This window comes from Mytilus californianus, unplaced genomic scaffold (assembly GCF_021869535.1).
Source record: "Mytilus californianus isolate M0D057914Y unplaced genomic scaffold, xbMytCali1.0.p SCAF_5, whole genome shotgun sequence".
NCBI lineage: Eukaryota > Metazoa > Mollusca > Bivalvia > Mytilida > Mytilidae > Mytilus > Mytilus californianus.
Genome location: NW_026262701.1, coordinates 30649808 through 30673981, shown reverse-complemented (window position 1 = coordinate 30673981; position 24174 = coordinate 30649808). Strand labels below are relative to the sequence as shown.

At 32.7% G+C, this 24174-nt stretch overlaps 1 protein-coding gene across 1 annotated transcript; it reads right to left on the bottom strand.

Annotated features, from left to right (window-relative positions):
• Window positions 1–3331: 3331 nt before the first annotated feature.
• On the bottom strand, window positions 3332–23539 carry LOC127701416 (ras-related protein Rab-30-like). Its single transcript, XM_052205278.1, has 7 exons — window positions 23361–23539; window positions 19794–19866; window positions 17818–17865; window positions 15459–15506; window positions 13968–14063; window positions 12993–13124; window positions 3332–4282 (listed from the first exon to the last, which is right to left on the bottom strand). The coding sequence occupies exons 1-7, from the start codon at window positions 23387–23389 to the stop codon at window positions 4040–4042; spliced, it is 669 nt and encodes a 222-aa protein (XP_052061238.1). The 5' UTR covers window positions 23390–23539; the 3' UTR covers window positions 3332–4039.
• Window positions 23540–24174: the final 635 nt, after the last annotated feature.

Genomic DNA, 24174 nt, shown 5'->3' with positions numbered 1-24174 from the left:
TTTATAGCAAGAAAATGTAAAAAAAGCCTCTAAAGTATAAGAATTGCATTATACAAGCTGGTTCTGTCTGTTTTAGAGATACATGTATAAGAAAATAAACTCAGTATAGATACCAGGATTACAATTTTGTACGCCAGACACGTGTTTCGTCTACAAATGACTCAAAAGGGCCAAATAAAGCACAAAGTTGAAGAGCATTGAGGACCAAAATGTATTAAATCTGTATCTCAAGCTGGTTAGATGAAAAATTACGGTACAAAGAATTATTATAAATATTTAAATATGTCCAAGAGAGGAACACCCATGTCATACAATTATGGCAAATATATACGAAAAATTAAACAATCCTATTTGACAGTTATAGTCATTAAGTCATTGCTTGACTGTTGATTGCTTAACGTACAGTGGCAAATATATCATGCTTCATCGGGACAGTTGTGTCCCTTTTCTGTTTTTTTTTTTTTTTTTTATTATTTCCTTTTTTAAGTACTGTCATTACTCATTGATCTCTAATATATAATTATGTAAGACGATTTCTTGAAAATGTTTCAAAAATAGGAGAAAAATTTCAACGAAAACAACACACAACTTTTACTCATCTACAATATAGAATAACAAAATGATAAATTGAATGCCGAAACAGCACACAATTAAAAAAAATGATGCACTGAAAATATGAATATGTTTCACCATAAAACCAAATATCTTATATAAACCATCCGTTTCTGAATTCAAATTATAATACACAGCTGTTTTAGCTTGGATTTTTTATTCTATTGATTGTACATAATCGACTTTTGGTAAGTGAAGTAAGATTTGTTTCTTGTACTTTGTAAATACGGTAATGAGATTCGTCACATATTGCAACTTTTTGTTTTGATAATGTTTTGATAAAATGTGTTTCAATGTTTAATCAAACTAAAAGAGATGCGAAGCATTACAAAGGGATATTCAAACTCATAAGTCGAGAATAAACTGACAACGCCATGGCTAAAAAAGAAAAAAAGACAAACAGACAAACAACAATACACAAAACACAACATAGAAACCCAAAGACTGAGCAACACGAACCCCAAGAAAAACTTGGGGTGATAGCAGGTGCTCCGGAATAGTAAGCAGATCCTGCACCAGTCGTGGTACTCATGTTAGTACAAACCCGGTTAAAAAGTCTTATTCAGTAGGTCACATTCGGGGAAAAGGGGACGGGATTGTAGTTACGACAAATGGAATATATCCGTTGTCAGATGTGAAACGGATATTCCATAACGGTTAACCACTTCATAATGGCGTCCTTATAATTTACGAAGGGACGATTTCATCTTCACCACTTGGAATTCTTGGTTTTTATAGCTTCCATTTGAGCAGCAACCCTCTATCAAGGAAATTATAATAGGAAAAACAAGCCCTTGAATATCGTATCAACTGGGAGATATATACTCCGTATGCAGGTACTGCTGGAATTGTGCTACGTAGAGATTGAAAGTTCACAATTGGGAAGCTGAATCATCTCTTTTGTCGTAAAGTTGTTTTCAACAGACCATCATAGTCAATTTTTAGATATAAGTCAAGATATGTGGCAGACTTAATTGTATCTGTTGTAACCTTTATCTCAATCTCATGTTGGATGGGATAGACTCACATATGTATTGTTTAAGTCTGAAACCTTAAATGGTTAATAAAATAAAATAGGTTATCGAAATTACAGTTGATTGCCAGCGGTAACTTGGACTATAAAACGGTGCATAACTTTTCGACCAGTTGTTCTGATTTTTACGCCAAAATATCCTGCGCCTTCTGTAAATGACCCGGCATGAGAAAATGTGTAGAAATTCGAAAGGAAAACCAACAGCCTAAACAATGTTAAAAAAAATTGTAAACGAAGTATGGCAGTGGCAGACAGCAACCAACGACAACCACTGTCCTGCCATTATGACAGGCATATACAGAATGTGACGGGGTTAAACTAGTTTGACACACCTCAATTCTACCTCAAACCTGTGACAGTGGTTTAACACAACCTAAGTACAAGCTGTAAAACAGTTGGACAGGGATCACGATAGGTTACGAGCACGAAAACAGTAGATAAGTCAAAGGTCATAAAATATCGATCTTTTCAACTAATGAATAAAACATTTCCTCCAATACTAAGATATTAATCAGTACACCTTCAACGGATTTAGTGAAAACACGTCTTGGGAAAGGATAGACTTGTGTAATGCGTAAATTTTCATAGAGATATTACAATACAAGATCAGATATCTATTAAACTATTAGAAATAAAATCATGGTTTTATGGTTTTAATGTCTTTAGGTTGCTGTGTAATTAATGTATTATATCCTACATCTCCTTTATTCATTTTTTTTATTCTTTCATAGATTTAGGTAATTTACATTGTAAAGAGAGATAACTCAGACAATTCAATTTTATGGTGGATTGTATTTTAATTTTTCTTTTTTCTTAGTGAAGTAAGAAAACTACAATATCATTTTATTTTCAATACCCTGTACTCTGTAAAAGCTATTTTGTAAAATAATGTTCGAACATTTCAAATTTATCAAAACGTTTCTTTCTTTTTTTTTTAATTCTAAATTTTACTTTTATTATAGCAATTTATTTTTATTTAGATTTTTTTAACCGAGCATAATGACACCACTTCAGGTTACATTTTTATTTATAATTTGTCAAATTAATGTTGAACCACCTCGCATTTGTCAAATTAATGACGAACCACCTAATAGTCCCAATTGAAGAATGTCGTTGATTCTATTTCCGATTGGGTTAGACAAAGACTTTACAATTGGTATTAATTTTGCTGCTTCTCAGCCAACACTCGGTATTAAGGAGAAACAGCTAAGACCGATCGGCTTGGTGTAAGAATTTTGGGTACGGGTAGGTCACTGCTCATTTAAGGAGGTGGCACGTTAAGATTTTGACTCAGGATAAAGTCTCGTGGAAAATAGTTCTCGTGTTCACATCATTTAAAATTGTATTGTTATGAGCCCTGAGTATGGATTTTACATTTAATATTCGCCGCTGATCGTTAAGAAGCCATAAATCAATTGATTCAATTGGCTAATTAACAAAACATGACTTACAAAATGAACGATCGACGTCTCTATGATAAAATACTATAGATTTTATATGAATTAGACTAGTTAGTTTTAAAAATCTGTTATATTTTCGAACCTAAACTTGCCAACTCTGCTCTTGGGGGATTTTTAATGCATTCAAATGTAACATTTTTAACTTGCTCCTGATATGCAATCTATCAAATAATGAAAGTCTACCATCAGCGAAGAAAATGTTTGGCCGACAATGTAAAGACGATGGTTATTATGATAATTATCCTTTATTTTATTTTGTACTGCTGACTTACATGTTGTAACAAATTGGAAAAATGAGAGTAAAAATGTTAAAAGAGATATCATCGAAAAAAACATAAAATAGTATTACATAGATTTTTTGATACACTCGTATTACACAATTAAATTTAAAATGATTATCAAAATCTACTGCAAAATTTAATAACTAAGATAAAAGATGGCGAAGCTCCTTTAAGTTATATATTAAATAACTTGACTTTTTACATCCTTTTAACAATTTTATACATTATATAGACTTATGATGTCGATTTTACTGTGACATAGCTGTAACACTCTAACTTCCTATAAAATAGTGAATGATAAGGCTAAAAGAATATAAACAATTCTCTCACCCACCATTATATTAAATCTACGTCGACCATGGTAAACGACAGTGTACACCAAATAAAACATCAATATCTTTATAAATATCAACAATAAATAATCATCCATAATAAAAATGAAAAAATAAAAATTACTGCTATTTAGGCTGGTCCTCTCCCTTGCAACTTACGGGTATCTCAGTCACCAAAACAGAACAGATAAAGGACAGGGAACCATTCTATATTGTGGCTTAACTATTGAGGTATGTTAAAATAGATGAACAGCTTCTGGTTCTGATGTCTTTGGGGCCGAACCATCCATCAAGGTGTCTACGCAGTCCTTATTTAACCCTTTAATTTATTACACAACTACATGCACTGTTTTGCGTCGTCGTAGTAGGCACTGTGTCCTCATGCATACTCATACTGGAATATCCTTTTCTCAAGGCGAGGCGGTCGTCTGCCGGTACATCACCACCATCATCATCGCCATTTTCTATAAGTCGTTTGATTACTGACATGAACATCTCGGTTACGTTTTCATTTGTTTTTGCGCTTGTTTCTGTGTGGGGTAAATTTTCCTTCTCTGCAAAATCCTAAAATACATGAAAATTATCACGATAAAAATAATGCTTCTTACATTTTGAGATATTTTATAATTGAATAACTTATGATAATATACAGTTGATACTTTTATCTTAAAGTACTGGTATTCGGAACTTTTTTTATAAAAAATAAAGACTAAAATGTAAAATGAATTTATCACTTCTAGCGTGTTATAACAGCAGGTATGATACAATATCGATTTCTTACACTACGAATGAAACAATATCGATTTATTACACTATGAATGATACAATATCGATTTCTTACACTATGAATTATACAACATCGAATTGTTACTCTATGAATGAAACAAATATCGATTTCTTACACTATGGATGATACACTATCGATTTCTTACACTATGAAAGATACAACATCGAATAATTTCTCTATGAATAAAACAATTATCGATTTCTTACACTAACAATGATACAACATCGAATTGTTACTCTATAAATGATACAATATCGATTTCTTAAACTATGAATGATACAATATCGATTTCTTACACTATGAATGATTAAAAAAAGCAATTTCTTATACTATAAATGATACAAACCAAAGAAATGAAAGACTAAAGTCTCTCATTTTAATGTTGACAAACCTGAAGATCATCAAATATATACATTAATAGAGGTGTTAATTTTGATAATTTGTCTAGTATTGTTGATGACTCTACCTTTCAAAATTTTATACCTCCATATTTTTATAACATAGAGCCACCTATAATTTCTCATTCGCATAATACAAAACCAGTAGAAGTTTAATTCGTAATTATACGTCAGTTACATTAGATGTTAGTATTGAAAATAATATTCCCTCAACATGAGACATTGAAACATCAAAGTTTAGATATGACCCCTATGGCTATGTAATTACAGGGGACCTCAACATCGTTCAAGACCGAGAGGTTATAAACTTTCTGCGAAAAACAAACCTGCATATCGTATACCGTCGAAAATTAATTGGAATTACATCTCAGCTCCTTTGTTCTACCAGGGGTGATCTGAGCCGGATCACCCCTACCAGATCACCCTAGCTTGAGTTTCTTTGTTCTGCGTGCTTTCCTTTGTTTTGTAACATTTTGGCGGTAATGTCAAATCCACAATAAAACTTAGAATTATTTATACGGAAAAGACTAAACTATCAAAATTTATGTAGAAAAAATCCAGTGTTTATGCTGGGATTCGAACTTAAGAGCTTTATCATATAGACCTACGATTCAGACCCCTACACCTGGACGACTGGGTACAAACTTTCTGTTAATTTAACATATTTAAACATTGTGTCCGGGGCTCATAAAGGGTATATACTATATAGTAATATATAAAGTGTGGCGTTCTAAACTAAATTTTATGAAGTGTAAATGGGGTTTTTTTATCTAATCTAGAACAGCGGGGATGTAAAATATTTATCCCATTCTGACTTGGTGTGTCAGGGTAAGATCACCATCTAGCCTCCAGGGATAACTATTACAGAGTTTCGCCAGGTCATTAAAGATGCTCTTTCATCATACTGGAAACATTGGTGTAAACGAGAGAAATCTGACAAAAAATCACTTGATTCCTATTTAAGAAAATGTCTAAATGAATTTGTTGATATTCGCATATCACATTTCGAAAATAATTTAAAAATGAGTAAAAGAGTATTTAATATGCCCATTTCTAGGATTAAAAACATAATTCAAGTACTCGCAAAGCGTTTTGTGTTTGCGCCGGCCGACAAAGCAACTAACACTGTGGTGGTGGTAAGACGTAAATACTAAACGTCCGTATGAATGAAATTATAAATTCAACTACATTCAAGGCCGAGCGCTCCACAGAGAGTATAATGTTTCTTCGGCCAATTTAAAAGATGTATAAAATTTAATGTACTGTATAAGAGAGGCGAAAGATACCAAAGGAACATTCAAACTCATAAGTCGAAAATAAACTTACAACGCCATGGCCAAAAAGTAAAGGACCAACAGACAAACAATAGTGCACAAAACACAATATAGAAAACTACTGAGTAACACGAACCCCAACAAAAACTGGGGTAATATCAGGTGCTCCGGACGGGTAAGCAGATCCTGCTCCACATGTGGCACCCGTCGTGTTGCTCATGTAAGTACAAACCCGTTATATACATGTATATATATATATATATATATATATACAAGTCTAAATTGAAAACAACGTTCAAACCTATGATTGCGTTGGATAAAAACCGCAATTTTTATACGTGTGCATGCAAAACAAATTTCTTGTTAGAGGGTCTAAATACAGCACAAACAACATTTTCCAAAAGACCAAAAAAGTGAAAAAGTATATTTTAACAAAACGCATTTGACTAACAGGTCGAACAACAAATGTTCTTTAATCCTGCTGACTGCCATTGGCGATTGCCAAATAAACGGATCACAAGGTGTAATAAATGGATCTTGACTTTAAATTTAATACCAAACAGAAAACAATAAACTTGCGGCGAAGATGGTATACCGCAAACAAAGGTGCAAAGATTTTTTGTACAACATATCCGGATTTCGACAATTAATGTCTCTTCAGTGATGTTAGGAATCGAAACGGTTATTGGAAGGCCACATAATTTACCTCAATTTGGGATAGACTCTTGAATTTTGAGGAGTCAAAATAGGATGAACGGATCATATAAACCCGAAGGCAAATATAATACAAGCCCAAACGAAAAAATATAAACAAGTCTAAATTGAAAACAACGTTCAAACCTATGATTGCGTTGGATAAAAACCGCAATTTTTATACGTGTGCATGCAAAACAAATTTCTTGTTAGAGGGTCTAAATACAGCACAAACAACATTTTCCAAAAGACCAAAAAAGTGAAAAAGTATATTTTAACAAAACGCATTTGACTAACAGGTCGAACAACAAATGTTCTTTAATCCTGCTGACTGCCATTGGCGATTGCCAAATAAACGGATCACAAGGTGTAATAAATGGATCTTGACTTTAAATTTAATACCAAACAGAAAACAATAAACTTGCGGCGAAGATGGTATACCGCAAACAAAGGTGCAAAGATTTTTTGTACAACATATCCGGATTTCGACAATTAATGTCTCTTCAGTGATGTTAGGAATCGAAACGGTTATTGGAAGGCCACATAATTTACCTCAATTTGGGATAGACTCTTGAATTTTGAGGAGTCAAAATAGGATGAACGGATCATATAAACCCGAAGGCAAATATAATACAAGCCCAAACGAAAAAATATAAACAAGTCTAAATTGAAAACAACGTTCAAACCTATGATTGCGTTGGATAAAAACCGCAATTTTTATACGTGTGCATGCAAAACAAATTTCTTGTTAGAGGGTCTAAATACAGCACAAACAACATTTTCCAAAAGACCAAAAAAGTGAAAAAGTATATTTTAACAAAACGCATTTGACTAACAGGTCGAACAACAAATGTTCTTTAATCCTGCTGACTGCCATTGGCGATTGCCAAATAAACGGATCACAAGGTGTAATAAATGGATCTTGACTTTAAATTTAATACCAAACAGAAAACAATAAACTTGCGGCGAAGATGGTATACCGCAAACAAAGGTGCAAAGATTTTTTGTACAACATATCCGGATTTCGACAATTAATGTCTCTTCAGTGATGTTAGGAATCGAAACGGTTATTGGAAGGCCACATAATTTACCTCAATTTGGGATAGACTCTTGAATTTTGAGGAGTCAAAATAGGATGAACGGATCATATAAACCCGAAGGCAAATATAATACAAGCCCAAACGAAAAAATATAAACAAGTCTAAATTGAAAACAACGTTCAAACCTATGATTGCGTTGGATAAAAACCGCAATTTTTATACGTGTGCATGCAAAACAAATTTCTTGTTAGAGGGTCTAAATACAGCACAAACAACATTTTCCAAAAGACCAAAAAAGTGAAAAAGTATATTTTAACAAAACGCATTTGACTAACAGGTCGAACAACAAATGTTCTTTAATCCTGCTGACTGCCATTGGCGATTGCCAAATAAACGGATCACAAGGTGTAATAAATGGATCTTGACTTTAAATTTAATACCAAACAGAAAACAATAAACTTGCGGCGAAGATGGTATACCGCAAACAAAGGTGCAAAGATTTTTTGTACAACATATCCGGATTTCGACAATTAATGTCTCTTCAGTGATGTTAGGAATCGAAACGGTTATTGGAAGGCCACATAATTTACCTCAATTTGGGATAGACTCTTGAATTTTGAGGAGTCAAAATAGGATGAACGGATCATATAAACCCGAAGGCAAATATAATACAAGCCCAAACGAAAAAATATAAACAAGTCTAAATTGAAAACAACGTTCAAACCTATGATTGCGTTGGATAAAAACCGCAATTTTTATACGTGTGCATGCAAAACAAATTTCTTGTTAGAGGGTCTAAATACAGCACAAACAACATTTTCCAAAAGACCAAAAAAGTGAAAAAGTATATTTTAACAAAACGCATTTGACTAACAGGTCGAACAACAAATGTTCTTTAATCCTGCTGACTGCCATTGGCGATTGCCAAATAAACGGATCACAAGGTGTAATAAATGGATCTTGACTTTAAATTTAATACCAAACAGAAAACAATAAACTTGCGGCGAAGATGGTATACCGCAAACAAAGGTGCAAAGATTTTTTGTACAACATATCCGGATTTCGACAATTAATGTCTCTTCAGTGATGTTAGGAATCGAAACGGTTATTGGAAGGCCACATAATTTACCTCAATTTGGGATAGACTCTTGAATTTTGAGGAGTCAAAATAGGATGAACGGATCATATAAACCCGAAGGCAAATATAATACAAGCCCAAACGAAAAAATATAAACAAGTCTAAATTGAAAACAACGTTCAAACCTATGATTGCGTTGGATAAAAACCGCAATTTTTATACGTGTGCATGCAAAACAAATTTCTTGTTAGAGGGTCTAAATACAGCACAAACAACATTTTCCAAAAGACCAAAAAAGTGAAAAAGTATATTTTAACAAAACGCATTTGACTAACAGGTCGAACAACAAATGTTCTTTAATCCTGCTGACTGCCATTGGCGATTGCCAAATAAACGGATCACAAGGTGTAATAAATGGATCTTGACTTTAAATTTAATACCAAACAGAAAACAATAAACTTGCGGCGAAGATGGTATACCGCAAACAAAGGTGCAAAGATTTTTTGTACAACATATCCGGATTTCGACAATTAATGTCTCTTCAGTGATGTTAGGAATCGAAACGGTTATTGGAAGGCCACATAATTTACCTCAATTTGGGATAGACTCTTGAATTTTGAGGAGTCAAAATAGGATGAACGGATCATATAAACCCGAAGGCAAATATAATACAAGCCCAAACGAAAAAATATAAACAAGTCTAAATTGAAAACAACGTTCAAACCTATGATTGCGTTGGATAAAAACCGCAATTTTTATACGTGTGCATGCAAAACAAATTTCTTGTTAGAGGGTCTAAATACAGCACAAACAACATTTTCCAAAAGACCAAAAAAGTGAAAAAGTATATTTTAACAAAACGCATTTGACTAACAGGTCGAACAACAAATGTTCTTTAATCCTGCTGACTGCCATTGGCGATTGCCAAATAAACGGATCACAAGGTGTAATAAATGGATCTTGACTTTAAATTTAATACCAAACAGAAAACAATAAACTTGCGGCGAAGATGGTATACCGCAAACAAAGGTGCAAAGATTTTTTGTACAACATATCCGGATTTCGACAATTAATGTCTCTTCAGTGATGTTAGGAATCGAAACGGTTATTGGAAGGCCACATAATTTACCTCAATTTGGGATAGACTCTTGAATTTTGAGGAGTCAAAATAGGATGAACGGATCATATAAACCCGAAGGCAAATATAATACAAGCCCAAACGAAAAAATATAAACAAGTCTAAATTGAAAACAACGTTCAAACCTATGATTGCGTTGGATAAAAACCGCAATTTTTATACGTGTGCATGCAAAACAAATTTCTTGTTAGAGGGTCTAAATACAGCACAAACAACATTTTCCAAAAGACCAAAAAAGTGAAAAAGTATATTTTAACAAAACGCATTTGACTAACAGGTCGAACAACAAATGTTCTTTAATCCTGCTGACTGCCATTGGCGATTGCCAAATAAACGGATCACAAGGTGTAATAAATGGATCTTGACTTTAAATTTAATACCAAACAGAAAACAATAAACTTGCGGCGAAGATGGTATACCGCAAACAAAGGTGCAAAGATTTTTTGTACAACATATCCGGATTTCGACAATTAATGTCTCTTCAGTGATGTTAGGAATCGAAACGGTTATTGGAAGGCCACATAATTTACCTCAATTTGGGATAGACTCTTGAATTTTGAGGAGTCAAAATAGGATGAACGGATCATATAAACCCGAAGGCAAATATAATACAAGCCCAAACGAAAAAATATAAACAAGTCTAAATTGAAAACAACGTTCAAACCTATGATTGCGTTGGATAAAAACCGCAATTTTTATACGTGTGCATGCAAAACAAATTTCTTGTTAGAGGGTCTAAATACAGCACAAACAACATTTTCCAAAAGACCAAAAAAGTGAAAAAGTATATTTTAACAAAACGCATTTGACTAACAGGTCGAACAACAAATGTTCTTTAATCCTGCTGACTGCCATTGGCGATTGCCAAATAAACGGATCACAAGGTGTAATAAATGGATCTTGACTTTAAATTTAATACCAAACAGAAAACAATAAACTTGCGGCGAAGATGGTATACCGCAAACAAAGGTGCAAAGATTTTTTGTACAACATATCCGGATTTCGACAATTAATGTCTCTTCAGTGATGTTAGGAATCGAAACGGTTATTGGAAGGCCACATAATTTACCTCAATTTGGGATAGACTCTTGAATTTTGAGGAGTCAAAATAGGATGAACGGATCATATAAACCCGAAGGCAAATATAATACAAGCCCAAACGAAAAAATATAAACAAGTCTAAATTGAAAACAACGTTCAAACCTATGATTGCGTTGGATAAAAACCGCAATTTTTATACGTGTGCATGCAAAACAAATTTCTTGTTAGAGGGTCTAAATACAGCACAAACAACATTTTCCAAAAGACCAAAAAAGTGAAAAAGTATATTTTAACAAAACGCATTTGACTAACAGGTCGAACAACAAATGTTCTTTAATCCTGCTGACTGCCATTGGCGATTGCCAAATAAACGGATCACAAGGTGTAATAAATGGATCTTGACTTTAAATTTAATACCAAACAGAAAACAATAAACTTGCGGCGAAGATGGTATACCGCAAACAAAGGTGCAAAGATTTTTTGTACAACATATCCGGATTTCGACAATTAATGTCTCTTCAGTGATGTTAGGAATCGAAACGGTTATTGGAAGGCCACATAATTTACCTCAATTTGGGATAGACTCTTGAATTTTGAGGAGTCAAAATAGGATGAACGGATCATATAAACCCGAAGGCAAATATAATACAAGCCCAAACGAAAAAATATAAACAAGTCTAAATTGAAAACAACGTTCAAACCTATGATTGCGTTGGATAAAAACCGCAATTTTTATACGTGTGCATGCAAAACAAATTTCTTGTTAGAGGGTCTAAATACAGCACAAACAACATTTTCCAAAAGACCAAAAAAGTGAAAAAGTATATTTTAACAAAACGCATTTGACTAACAGGTCGAACAACAAATGTTCTTTAATCCTGCTGACTGCCATTGGCGATTGCCAAATAAACGGATCACAAGGTGTAATAAATGGATCTTGACTTTAAATTTAATACCAAACAGAAAACAATAAACTTGCGGCGAAGATGGTATACCGCAAACAAAGGTGCAAAGATTTTTTGTACAACATATCCGGATTTCGACAATTAATGTCTCTTCAGTGATGTTAGGAATCGAAACGGTTATTGGAAGGCCACATAATTTACCTCAATTTGGGATAGACTCTTGAATTTTGAGGAGTCAAAATAGGATGAACGGATCATATAAACCCGAAGGCAAATATAATACAAGCCCAAACGAAAAAATATAAACAAGTCTAAATTGAAAACAACGTTCAAACCTATGATTGCGTTGGATAAAAACCGCAATTTTTATACGTGTGCATGCAAAACAAATACTAAATAGTGTGTTAAAATTACATTGTTAGGCAATCTATATATATATATATAGATTGCCTAACAATGTAATTTTAACACACTATTTAGTATGTAAATATTAGAATGTTTAAAATATTTGCAAAACGATAAAAATAAACGCAATAATATTTCGCTAGACCAACTAGCTTTATCAAGCGTGCATCTATCCAGGTGAAATCGGATGTAGATGATAAGAAACTTTTGCAGCTCAATGTACATGTTGCACATGAATTTAGCTGCCTTGTAAATAATACATAATTTGGATGAAGTTTAAGATTATATACAAAATTGGTGGTTGAAGTTTGCAACGTCCATTGGCCAATATTACAGGATCTTGGGAGTTGCATGCGAATGCGCATTTACGCTTATGTAAGCCAACGTGGACGTCAAGGGTACTCAAATCCCATAACCCCGTTTGAACTGCGAACTTAAACAGGAATGCAACTTGCTGATCTATAATTTTAAGGATATCTGAAACTTTCAGTTAAGAACCAAACAATATATAATACCTCGATATCTTGTTTGTTGATTTCACGTTTCATATCAGATTTGTTTCCTACTAGAATTACAACTGCTTTCTTGGTCCCCTGATTGTATTTTTTCCATCGCTCACATATATCGCTTGCTGTCTCTAAAGATTCCTTAAAGAAAAAGACCACTATAACATGATAAGTCGGAAAAGTTGACAAAATGTTATACATATTATATTTTTGTTGTCCGCGGCATATGTGAGTAGCGCTATTTTGTTACATTGTTTAAAGTTTATTGCCTAGCCACGTCCCTTTCCAACTTATTTCTGTTTTCTTTCTTTGAATCATTTATTTGTGTCTGCTTCGTGTCATGAACCAGTAATTCCGTGGTTGTCGTTTGTGAAATGATTCACCTTTGTCATGCTGTGGCCTTTTTACAACATATCTTTGTCTCCTTTCTAAGGCCATACGGTGACCTCATTTGTTTTCACACTCGTCATTTGATTCCTGGTGTATAATCGTCTCATTGGATATCAAACCACATCACCTTACTTTAATATGTGTATACATGTACATATAAATCTGTGCTGATCTCTTTCACAGTGCACATAACTACAAAGCACACCTTGTCTTTAATTTTCTATTCATTTACAATACTGTCTTTGGTACCTTCTAATAAATATCTTCCTGTTTTGGTTTTTTTTGGTAAATTAAGTATTTGTGTCTTACTCTAAAATAAATAAAAACTTAAGTTTACTTGTTTGGATTGTTTTACATTTGTCAATTCGGGGCCTTTTATGGCTGACTATATATGCGGTATGGGTTTTGCTCATTCTTGAAAGCCTTACGATGACCTTAAGTTGCTAACTTCTATGTCATTTGGTCTCTGGTAGAGAGTTGTCTCATTTACAATCATACCGCATCTTCTTACTTTTATAATTAGTTATTATAATATTTAAAACATTTTAAAACAATGATTAATAATGAAAAAAGATTTTTTTTTTCAAAACATACCTGTTTGGAGATATCATACACAATAACAGTTGCGTCCATCGTAGAATAATAGTTGATTGAGAATCTCTCGTATCTTCTATCCCCATCTGTGTCATTCTGAAACATCATTACTATACATATTGAATAATATCTGATTTGATGAAAATCATAAATTTGGTCATGTTGAGGAGCATAATTAAGTTATAAAAAGCCCAAATATGACAAAATGTGAATCAATTTAAAAATAAAATGGCCTGATTTATGTCCCCTTTTAGTGCATTATTACAGAAGGCAGGGATTATCTTCTTTTATTTTACACCCAAACTACACCTCTTGATATAATAATATGTGCATTTCTTTTTTTATATTCGCTAGTGAGTTGAGACTCAGACATATAGTAGGGGTCAACCAATTCGTGATGGTGTCCGGTAAATCTATTAAGGGTCGATTTTGGTCATTTTTTTCCACATAACTCTTGTTTTGGCCGTTTCTATATTAGGATCACATCCCTATTAAAAATGAAGTCCGTATATTGCGAACGTGTACGAGCGTAAAGTATTAAGGATATTAGCTCCTCTGTTTAAAATAACAAGATTTTCAACAGATTGTAATAAATTGATGGTATACAAATAACAGAATTTAAAAAGCAGAAAAAAATTATAGGTCATTGTCCTAGTTTTTAAGATATAATCAATTGGAAATTTGGCGGGAAATGATTCTCTCTAGATTTTTCTCACATTCAATATTGGCACCTTTTTTTCTTTCAAAAACTATGAAAAATAACAAGGAATTTATAAGATTTTCAAAAATGGTTTTTTATTTACATGTATATGTCATAAAATCATGTAAAAAAAAGGGGTTAGCGGGCACATTTTTTGTTGGCACTACATCGGTAAAAGGATTCGGAATATCTAACAAAAATTTAAAAAAAAAACAAGAGGAGCGAACATCCTAATTAAGATTCGAATATGCCATGCGAGCTCGAGGAAGCAGCATATGCGCTACATATGCGCTACTGCTGTGAAATGGGAAATCTACAATTGCAGCTGAAATCATATTTTTTCATAGATTTTAGTTTGAACTCGTTCATCCATATCGATATCGAGTAAAGGATCAAGACATGTAACAAACCTTCCAGTTTCGGTAATTTCTTTACTCTGTATATTTATAGGATAAAAATTCGTTTTAAATAACACGACTGAAAATATAAGAATGCACTGTGGTTTTTAGGGTAAAATCTAAAACCAACAACTACTATTGCAGAAGCTAAAGAGACATAAAATGGAACAAGCGACCAAACACGTCAGAATTAACTTTGTTTTATTGATTGATTGATAAGTTGTTGTTTAACGCCACTTTCAGCACTATTGTTCTATTTCGTAGCGGTCAGTTTTTATTGATGGAGGGAGCCAGAGTGCCCGGAGAGAATAACCGACCATCTGTACGTGTAGGAAAAATTAACAATCCTAGTCAAATAACTGTAAAGAATAACAACAAATATATCATACTTACAAGCAGTATACGAATCTGTCTTCCATTTACTTCTACGGTATGCGACGTCTATTTGAATATAAAAAACATAAAACTTATATTTTGAAACTATTTTGTTTAAAATCTATTAAAATTCTTTTTCATATGATACTTTCCTTTTCATGTATTCAACTTTTACATTTCTTTTTTGGAAATTTTCTTTTTTATGTATTTAACTTTTGCATTTCTTTTTTGGGAAATTTTCTTTTTCATGTATTCAACTTCTGCATTTCTGTTTTGGGTATTTTTCTTTTTCATGTACTCAACTTTTACATTTCTTTTTGGAAATTTTCTTTTTCATATATTCAACTTTTGCATTTCTGTTTTGGAAATTTCTTTTTTATGTATTCAACTTTTGCATTTCTTTTTTGAAAATTGGCATTATAATTTACAAATGGGTTTAATGTATTTTATAACGAGCAAGCCCCACACAAGAAACCTCCCTTTAATATTCATTCATTTTTCGTCCATTTATTTATAAATTTGTTTATTTACTTGTGTATTTAATAATTCTAATATTAACGATCAAAACCATCTATACCGATATAATGTATTGGCTGCACGAGAATAAAATTATATGATATGTATAACCCTAACTACACAACATGTTCATGATAGCATATTCTTTAACAGACACAAAGTACCTTTTTGCTATATGTTAACTCACTCCTTCAACTCCCTTTATATTACAAAAATACATCATGATAAGTTAATAATGGTCATGCCTGAGGCTAGTTATCCCACGATTTAGGAGCAATTTGAAAGACTTTACTAGAGTTTTACTACGTTTTCTCCATAAAAGAGATCATTATGTTGTAATGTTGCACTACTGTTTCAGGTTAAGGTGAAGGTTGGCGCCTGTTAAAACGTTTAAACCCGCAGCATTTGTATGCACTTGTCTAAAATCAGGATTCTGTTGTTCAGTGGTTGTCTTTTGTTGATGTGGTTCATAAGTGTTTCTCTTTTCTCGTTTTTTTATATAGATTAGACCGTTGGTTTTCCTGTTTGAATTATTTTACCCTAGTCATTTTGGGGCCTTTTATAGCTTGCTGTTCGGTGTGAGCCAATGCTCCGTGTTGAAGGCCGTACTTTGACCTATAATTGTTTACTTTTCACACATTGTGATTTGGATGGAGAGTTGTCTCATTGGCACTCATACCACATCTTCTTCTTTCTATCATCCTATATGCAGATTATCAGTAATCAATGTATTCCCTGGACAGGTAATGAAATATCTTAGACACTTCTGTATAATTTTATAACTAAAGAATTGTTAGTCCATTCCAATTTAAAGTAAATTAAGAATAGTAAAAAAACATAGAAAGAAAGTCAAAACCATGACCAAAGGAAAAACATTGTAAAGAAAACCCGTTCATTGAGTGATGGGACATCATCAATTTATCTAAAACAGAATTTAAAGAACTTGCAAGATGCATATTGCGTCTTTGAAAAGTTTTTATTGATGAATTTTACTTTTAATAAGTCAAAAAATCGTCCAGTTGGGGGTGCACAAATATTACCCATTGGAGCACAAAAATATCAAATATCAATCAACCAAACCGAACAAATATGTTGTGGATTAAAATGCCCATGATGATTTTCAATGTATTGGTTTTTGGAGTCAATTTTGGTATTTAATAAAGTAATATTTTGTATAACTTTTCTTTCTTGTAATCGAAATTTGTATAAACGGTCGACAATATTGTCGAACGAACATTTGTCTTATACCCAGTCCACAGCGAAAGTGCAGTACATTACTACATGGTTCAATCAAGTAATCTCCGTAACATTGGTGGCTCGTAAATCTACAGAACATAGTAGAACGTTCACTAGATCTTAAATCTATAGAACAAAGTAGAACATTCACTACATCTTGAATCTATAGAACATAGTAGAACGTTCACTAAATCGTAAATCTATAGAACATAGTAGAACGTTCACTAGATCTTAAATCTATAGAACATAGTAGACCGTTCACTAGATCTTAATCTATAGAACATAGTAGAACTGTCACTAGATCTTAAAAATCTATAAAACATAGAAGAACGTCACTTGATCGTAAATATATAGAACTTATTTTAACGTTCACTAGATCTTAACTCTATTGAGCATAGTAGAACGTTAAATAGATCTTAAATCTATTGAACATAGTAGAGCGTTCACTAGATCTTTAATCTATAGAACATAGTAGAACGTTCACTAGATCGTAAATCTATAGAACATAGTAGAAGGTTCACTATATCTTAAATCTATAGAACATAGTAGAACTTTCAATAGATCTCATAATTAAAATAGCTTAAAACAAAGAAGAGAAGAGAATGCATTAACATTTTGTACTTACACTGTTCAAACTTTGTGTAGGTAAATGTTCTTTCTTGAATTTATCTCCCTGAAGAAAACAAATCACATAAACAAATCATGTCATTGATACTCATTACATTAATATTGCTGGCTTGAATAATTTTTGAATCACTTATTCGTGGGACATTGTCAAAACGGTAAATTTTGCATAAATTTGGTACACAGACTTCGAATGATTTTATTTATGAATACTAAGTAAAACACGTAAAAGAAAATGTATGCCATTAAAATAATAATCTAATGATACAAATAACAATACATATGCTATACAGTCCAACTTTGCACATACATACATATAATATTGCGAGGTTAAGATAGTTTTCCTGTGATGGAAAATTTCTCATTATCCTAGTACCAAAACCTTTAAAAGCCAGACGAGATCACAATAGCAATAATGAAAGGAACATCCAACATGATTGAAAACTTAAATAGTCGAACAATACTAGCCTGAGACATCTCAAATCAGAAATAGTAAAGCAGTAACAGTGAAATATAATGTTGTATAAAAGTCTCCCACAAGAACTTAAATACTAGTAAATGAGGTTATGTCCTTCAGGCATTTTTGCATGCGTTGCCAGCTTCAGGTAATCATAACAAAAATCTTTAAAATCTTTAAAATGCGTTTTGTCTGAAAATAAACAACACAGACATTCAGTGTCCTCACTGTTAAATTGTTATTATATTTATGTATTAGTTATTAGTATGTAGTTTCTTCTATCACTTCTGTTTGTAGTAGATGCTTCTGCTCGACGTATGGTGTATACATATCTCAATTGATACGTTATGCTCGTGCATGATCACACTATATGGACTTCATATACAAGAGTGTGCTCCTTACGCAGAAACTGCTCCAACAGAGTTATGAGGAGGAAAGATTAAAAATGACACTCCGTAAATTTTATGGACACCATCACAAATTTGTTGATCTATACGATGTGTCTGTGTAGTAACTAACTAACGACATTTTTACCACGTTTTAGATTGTATGTTACCATCTACGTCGTCTGTCCGCTAAGTACCGAACGTGACCTATTCCCGAATATGACTGTTTTGCCGAGTGTGAATTCACATTGCTATACGACGTGTCTCGGTATTTATGCATCCAACATTTATGTTTTTATTTATGATGTTTCTTTTGTAAGTACGGTTAAATATTGTGTTATGTCTTATCGTTTGTGGTTTGAATTCTGTATTTTCGGTACATTTCACAGATGTCTTATTTGTCAGTATAGTCGAGTTAATTTCAATTTTCCATGGATAAAGTATTGTGTTAGTCCAAATAGTTATGACGTCGTCACAGCATTAATTTAAAATAGCCTTTCAAGACCGTCATAATCATGATAATTATTTGGACTAGTAATGTGAAAATAATTGTGAATTTTTTTTATCTCGTTCCTTATAAATTGCAAGATTACCTGTAATAACATATACGTCACAAAAATACGTCACTTTTTGTGGCGTTGGTCCATTCGTGTGACGCGCAGTTTGTGGTGTTCTGTGCTGTCGTTAATTCATGTTCGTTGTTGTTCTGCGGTTTGTAATGTACTGTTATATTATTTGTTTATGTATTTCTCTGTGCTAGGTGTTATTGCGTTTGTTTGTACTGTGTTCCTGCCATGTGGTGTTGTCTTTTTTGCGGTATTTTTTAACATTGCCATATAAGCGGGAGGTTTGGCTAGCCATAAAAACAGGTTCAACCAAACATTTTTTCTTAAAATGTCCTGTATCATGTCAGGAATATTGCAAGTGATATCAAATAGTTCTTTTTCTAAGTATGTTGGCGTATGTTTTTGTTACAGTTCAGTGTTTCTGTTGTTCCGTTGTTTTCCTCTTATAGTTGATGTGTTTCCCTCGGTTTTAGTTTGTAACCCGGATTTGTTTTCTCTTAATCGATTTTTGACTTTTGAACATTGGTATACTACTGTTGCCTTTATTAATTACTATAATTGTACTCACAATAAAGCGATTGACCAAGCTTGTTTTCCCACATCCTGACGAACCTGCCACTAGTATTGAAAACGTGGAATTGCTGAAACCATACAAATTATTATTTTTTAATCTTTTTTAACCAACTCAGATCACCCTATAAGCCCGCTGAATCAATGGAGGTGCTTATTCGGATATTTTGGTATATTTGTTTTGTTACCTTTCAAGTATGATTCTATTCCGTTATGAGCTTTTTTTCAAAGTAAAGTTCTTTTCTTATACTGATATTTCTTGTTTTCTTTTTTGTACCTATTGGATGTTTTTTAATCGAAATTTGAAAAATTGAGATTTGAGATCTAAAACCTACTTTTACAACGTGACATGTACAAGGGTCTGTTTCCATATATTAAGTACCTTTGTTAATGATTGTCTTTGGTGTTGTTTTGTTTTATGTGGACACTATGGTGTTCATGGCAGGACTAAGGTCCCTTTTGAATTGATTTACAATGTGTTTTACTCAATACTACACATACTATTGAAAATATGTTGTTTTTTTAAAGTTTTAAGAGAAGAATAAACTATAGTGTTAATACTTCATAATCCGTATGAGATAAGCATGACCTATTGATGAAGAAACAAACGACTTCGAGTTAATACCTGAATCGAAATACATTTAAACATAAGGAGATTTATAATGATTGTAAATGAGACAATTATCAAAAAATGAAAACAACACGTTATAAATTTCATGCGTCCAAAGCGCTTTTTTGAAATATTTATTCGAAACGCTCATAGCCGAATTTTTGAAAGAAAATCTGAGACAAAATGACAAGAATGTTAACAACTTCCTGTATAGGTTCTTGTACATTCTTCAACAATGACAAATCGAGTAAGCTAAACTATTCTTTTCTTTTTTTAAATATTTACAATGTGATGAGTACCGATAAATTCATTATGTTGACATCTTTCTACAGTCCTAAATTTTGAAACTTAAAGAATGAGTTTTTTCAAAGCGAAAGTGAGTTTATATGGATCAAATGTTAATTATGAGCTCTATAAATAACATCATCGTAACATTTAGAATATGAAATCCCGATTGTAATACGATTTCTAGTTTCAGCTAACTTCTAAGAAAAAAATGTTTATCAAGGAAAAAATAACTAATGGTTTTAAGTAATTTGTGTTCTATCGACGAGGGTCGTAATTATGTGAGAGTCGTAATCGGCATGTCCATAACAGATAGAACACATTGAATGAATACCGCTTTTGCTCCTAAAATATAATTTCGTCAAATTAAACATGAAATTTTATCTGATGTTGTTTCTTAAAGGTTAAAACCGGGTTCCTTCGCTTTCTTTTTTCTAATTTTAATTTTCACATAAGACATTTCAAAATGAGACGATTTCTCTATTCAAAATATTGTCTATCACCAGATTTAAAAAGTAATGATGCAACGACAAATAATCTTTTCAATTAAAAAGTCCATCAAGTTCTGTCTAGCAAATGTACAAACATGGAGGAATTTTTATCAAATTTAAACTAATTATAAGACATTAGAAAAACTCAACAACCTTTTTGGCCCTCAAATGTCAGATTTAATAACGACATTTCAAACATTTTACTGGACAATAACATAGGATATTCCTATGGCGAGTTTTTCTTCGGATAGAATTATTGAAAACATACGTGTAAAAAAACAATCTACAATTAGTATTACAATCAGAGAGCTAGTGTCCATGCTAGATATAAAATAAGGAGATTGGGTATGGTTGCCAATGAGACTAATAACCCACAGTGTCCTAATGACATTGCGGACATTATAGTTCACGTTACGGTCTTTAACAATGAGAAAAACCCTTATTGTATTGTCAGTTAAAAAGGCCGTGACATAACAAAATATAAAACACTTCAAAAGGAAAACCCAACTGCCTAAATTATGAAAAAATAATAAACGAAAAAAATTATATACCTGACCGGTTTTATCGCTATATTCAAACTTATCTTTCCCTAGACAAGGGGATACAGTCGATTGAGATGTTTTGAATTTTGTCTCCTGAAACATTCCCTCAAGTTGGTAAATTTTTGTTTTACAGAAAATGTACAGTCTCGTTAATGTACATTTATACGAGTACAATAAACAGCCCACATGCAAGCTAAAAATAAACAGGTTAACTCCAAACATAACACACGTAATAAATTATCGTCATTTAAGGTTCATCATAACAAATAAACAAAAATGGCTGTATTTACTCCTAAAAAACTACTCATTGTACAAACTTACCTGTCCAGTTTGGAAAGTTTTAAGGCCTGGCATCCACTAGATATATACAAATTTAAAGTTAAATGCATTTTTTTGTTTCAGAAAGATAAAATCATTTTTGGATTTTGATGGGCATTGTTTTTTCTTTCTGCAGAAAGCCATCTAATTAACTATCGAGTTGACCTCCAAAGTCATCCGATGACCATATAAGCGATGTAAACATAAATAAAGATATAAATAAATTAAGTGAACTCGTGCTATTGGATTTTTCTAGGTCTGTTTAATTTCATATGATAGATTAAAAATATATGTTTATCATCGTTTTTACCTGTATAAGAATGATTTTTTGTGGATCGGATCAGTCAATCAAATGATTTACCTTTGTTTCACTTTCAATGTTGACATTCTTTTCCTTTAAATAACTTTACACATACAATTCACGTGTTATCCATCTCTAGCTAAGGGGTTAAATTGAAGTTCACATGAATACGGATTCAATGAGGTCGAATTATTCACTTGCAAGTGAATAATTCATCATCAATGTTTCTTAAAATTGAGAATGGAAATGGGGAATGTGTCAAAGAGACAACAACCCGACCATAGAACAGACAACCGCAGAAGGTCACCAACAGGTCTTCAATGCAGCGAGAAATTCCCGCACCGGGAGGCGTCCTTCAGCTGGCCCCTAAACAAATATATATACTAGTTCAGTGATAATGAACGCCATACTAAACTCCAAATTGTACACAAGAAACTAAAATTAAAAATAATACAAGACTGACAAAGGCTAGAGGCTCCTGACTTGGGACAGGCGCAAAAATGCGGCGGGGTTAAACATGTTTATGAGATCTCAACCCTCCTTCTTAGCTTATTTTGACAAAATTGAACCATACTGGCGGCTAAAAGCGAATAATATTTTCACTATTTCACTTTCATTAATGATTGAACAAAAAAAATCATATATTAGATTTTTGATATATCTCGTAGCTAGTGCCCCTTTAAAATGCAAATGACTGTCGACATATCATGTCAACGTATATTTGTTCCGCCTAACAGAAGTTCCACTGAAAACTTTGTTATAAACAATGTCATAATATCTGTTCTTGTTGGAACAAATACTCCATAACCTTTATTCCGTAAGGAACAAATACTGTATTATCTGTTCCAGCGGAAATAATATTACAGAGTATTTTTTCCATTCGGAACTTATATTATGAAGCGACTTCTATTCCGTGACAAAAAATATTAAAATTTCTTTGCAATAATAATATAACAGAAAATGTAGTCTATTTGAAATAATAGAACTTTGTATGGACACATAATATATTTTAATTTACCTTTTCTTTGCTTTATGATTTAAATCCATGTCAAATCCATAAGGTTAATATCTAGTTTGTTTATAAGTAACGGCCATGTTTGTATCGATCTGAATGAACTGTGTTACAGTAGAATGAACAAAATCATTGAATGGATTTTAAACAAATTTATGCTGCAGTCGACCTTTCTAAGTATATGTAAGAGAATGATAATCCCTTTCTTCGTGATTAAGTACGAGCGTAAACGAGTACTTATCATGAAGTAAGGGATTATTTAATAGTTATACACCGGAGGCCGGAGGGGTTTCTTATCCAGACACACCGTATCCCGAAGTGTATAACTAACTTACATCCGATGCTAAACCCTATATTTGTTTACATTGAATATTAAATGAAAAAGAAGGGATAGCATTTTTTTGACAATATCAAACCATGATTTATACGGAGGAATAGGTGTGTCTGGATTAGAAACTGGACGACCGGACACGCTTAACATACAAATTTACAGATTGCATATGTAGGAACCCCCCGTTTTGGGGGCAATCCAAAAGGGGGGATCCGAGCGTTGGAATCTCCCTTTTTTACCATCAATTTGTTAGAATGGAGACATATGGCTGGACCACCCCCCCCCCCCCCCCCTTTATCCTGGGTTAGCACCCCTTTTTAAAAATGGCTGGATCCGCCCCTGGTTGCCATCATTATCTTCAACAATCCAAAAATTAATAAATTTATTTTAATGATAAAGACTTAGTCCAAATGTAAACTATATGTTTTATTTAATGTATAATTTACATACAAGTTCCAGGAGTTACTGTATTTAAATGATTTTTTTTTA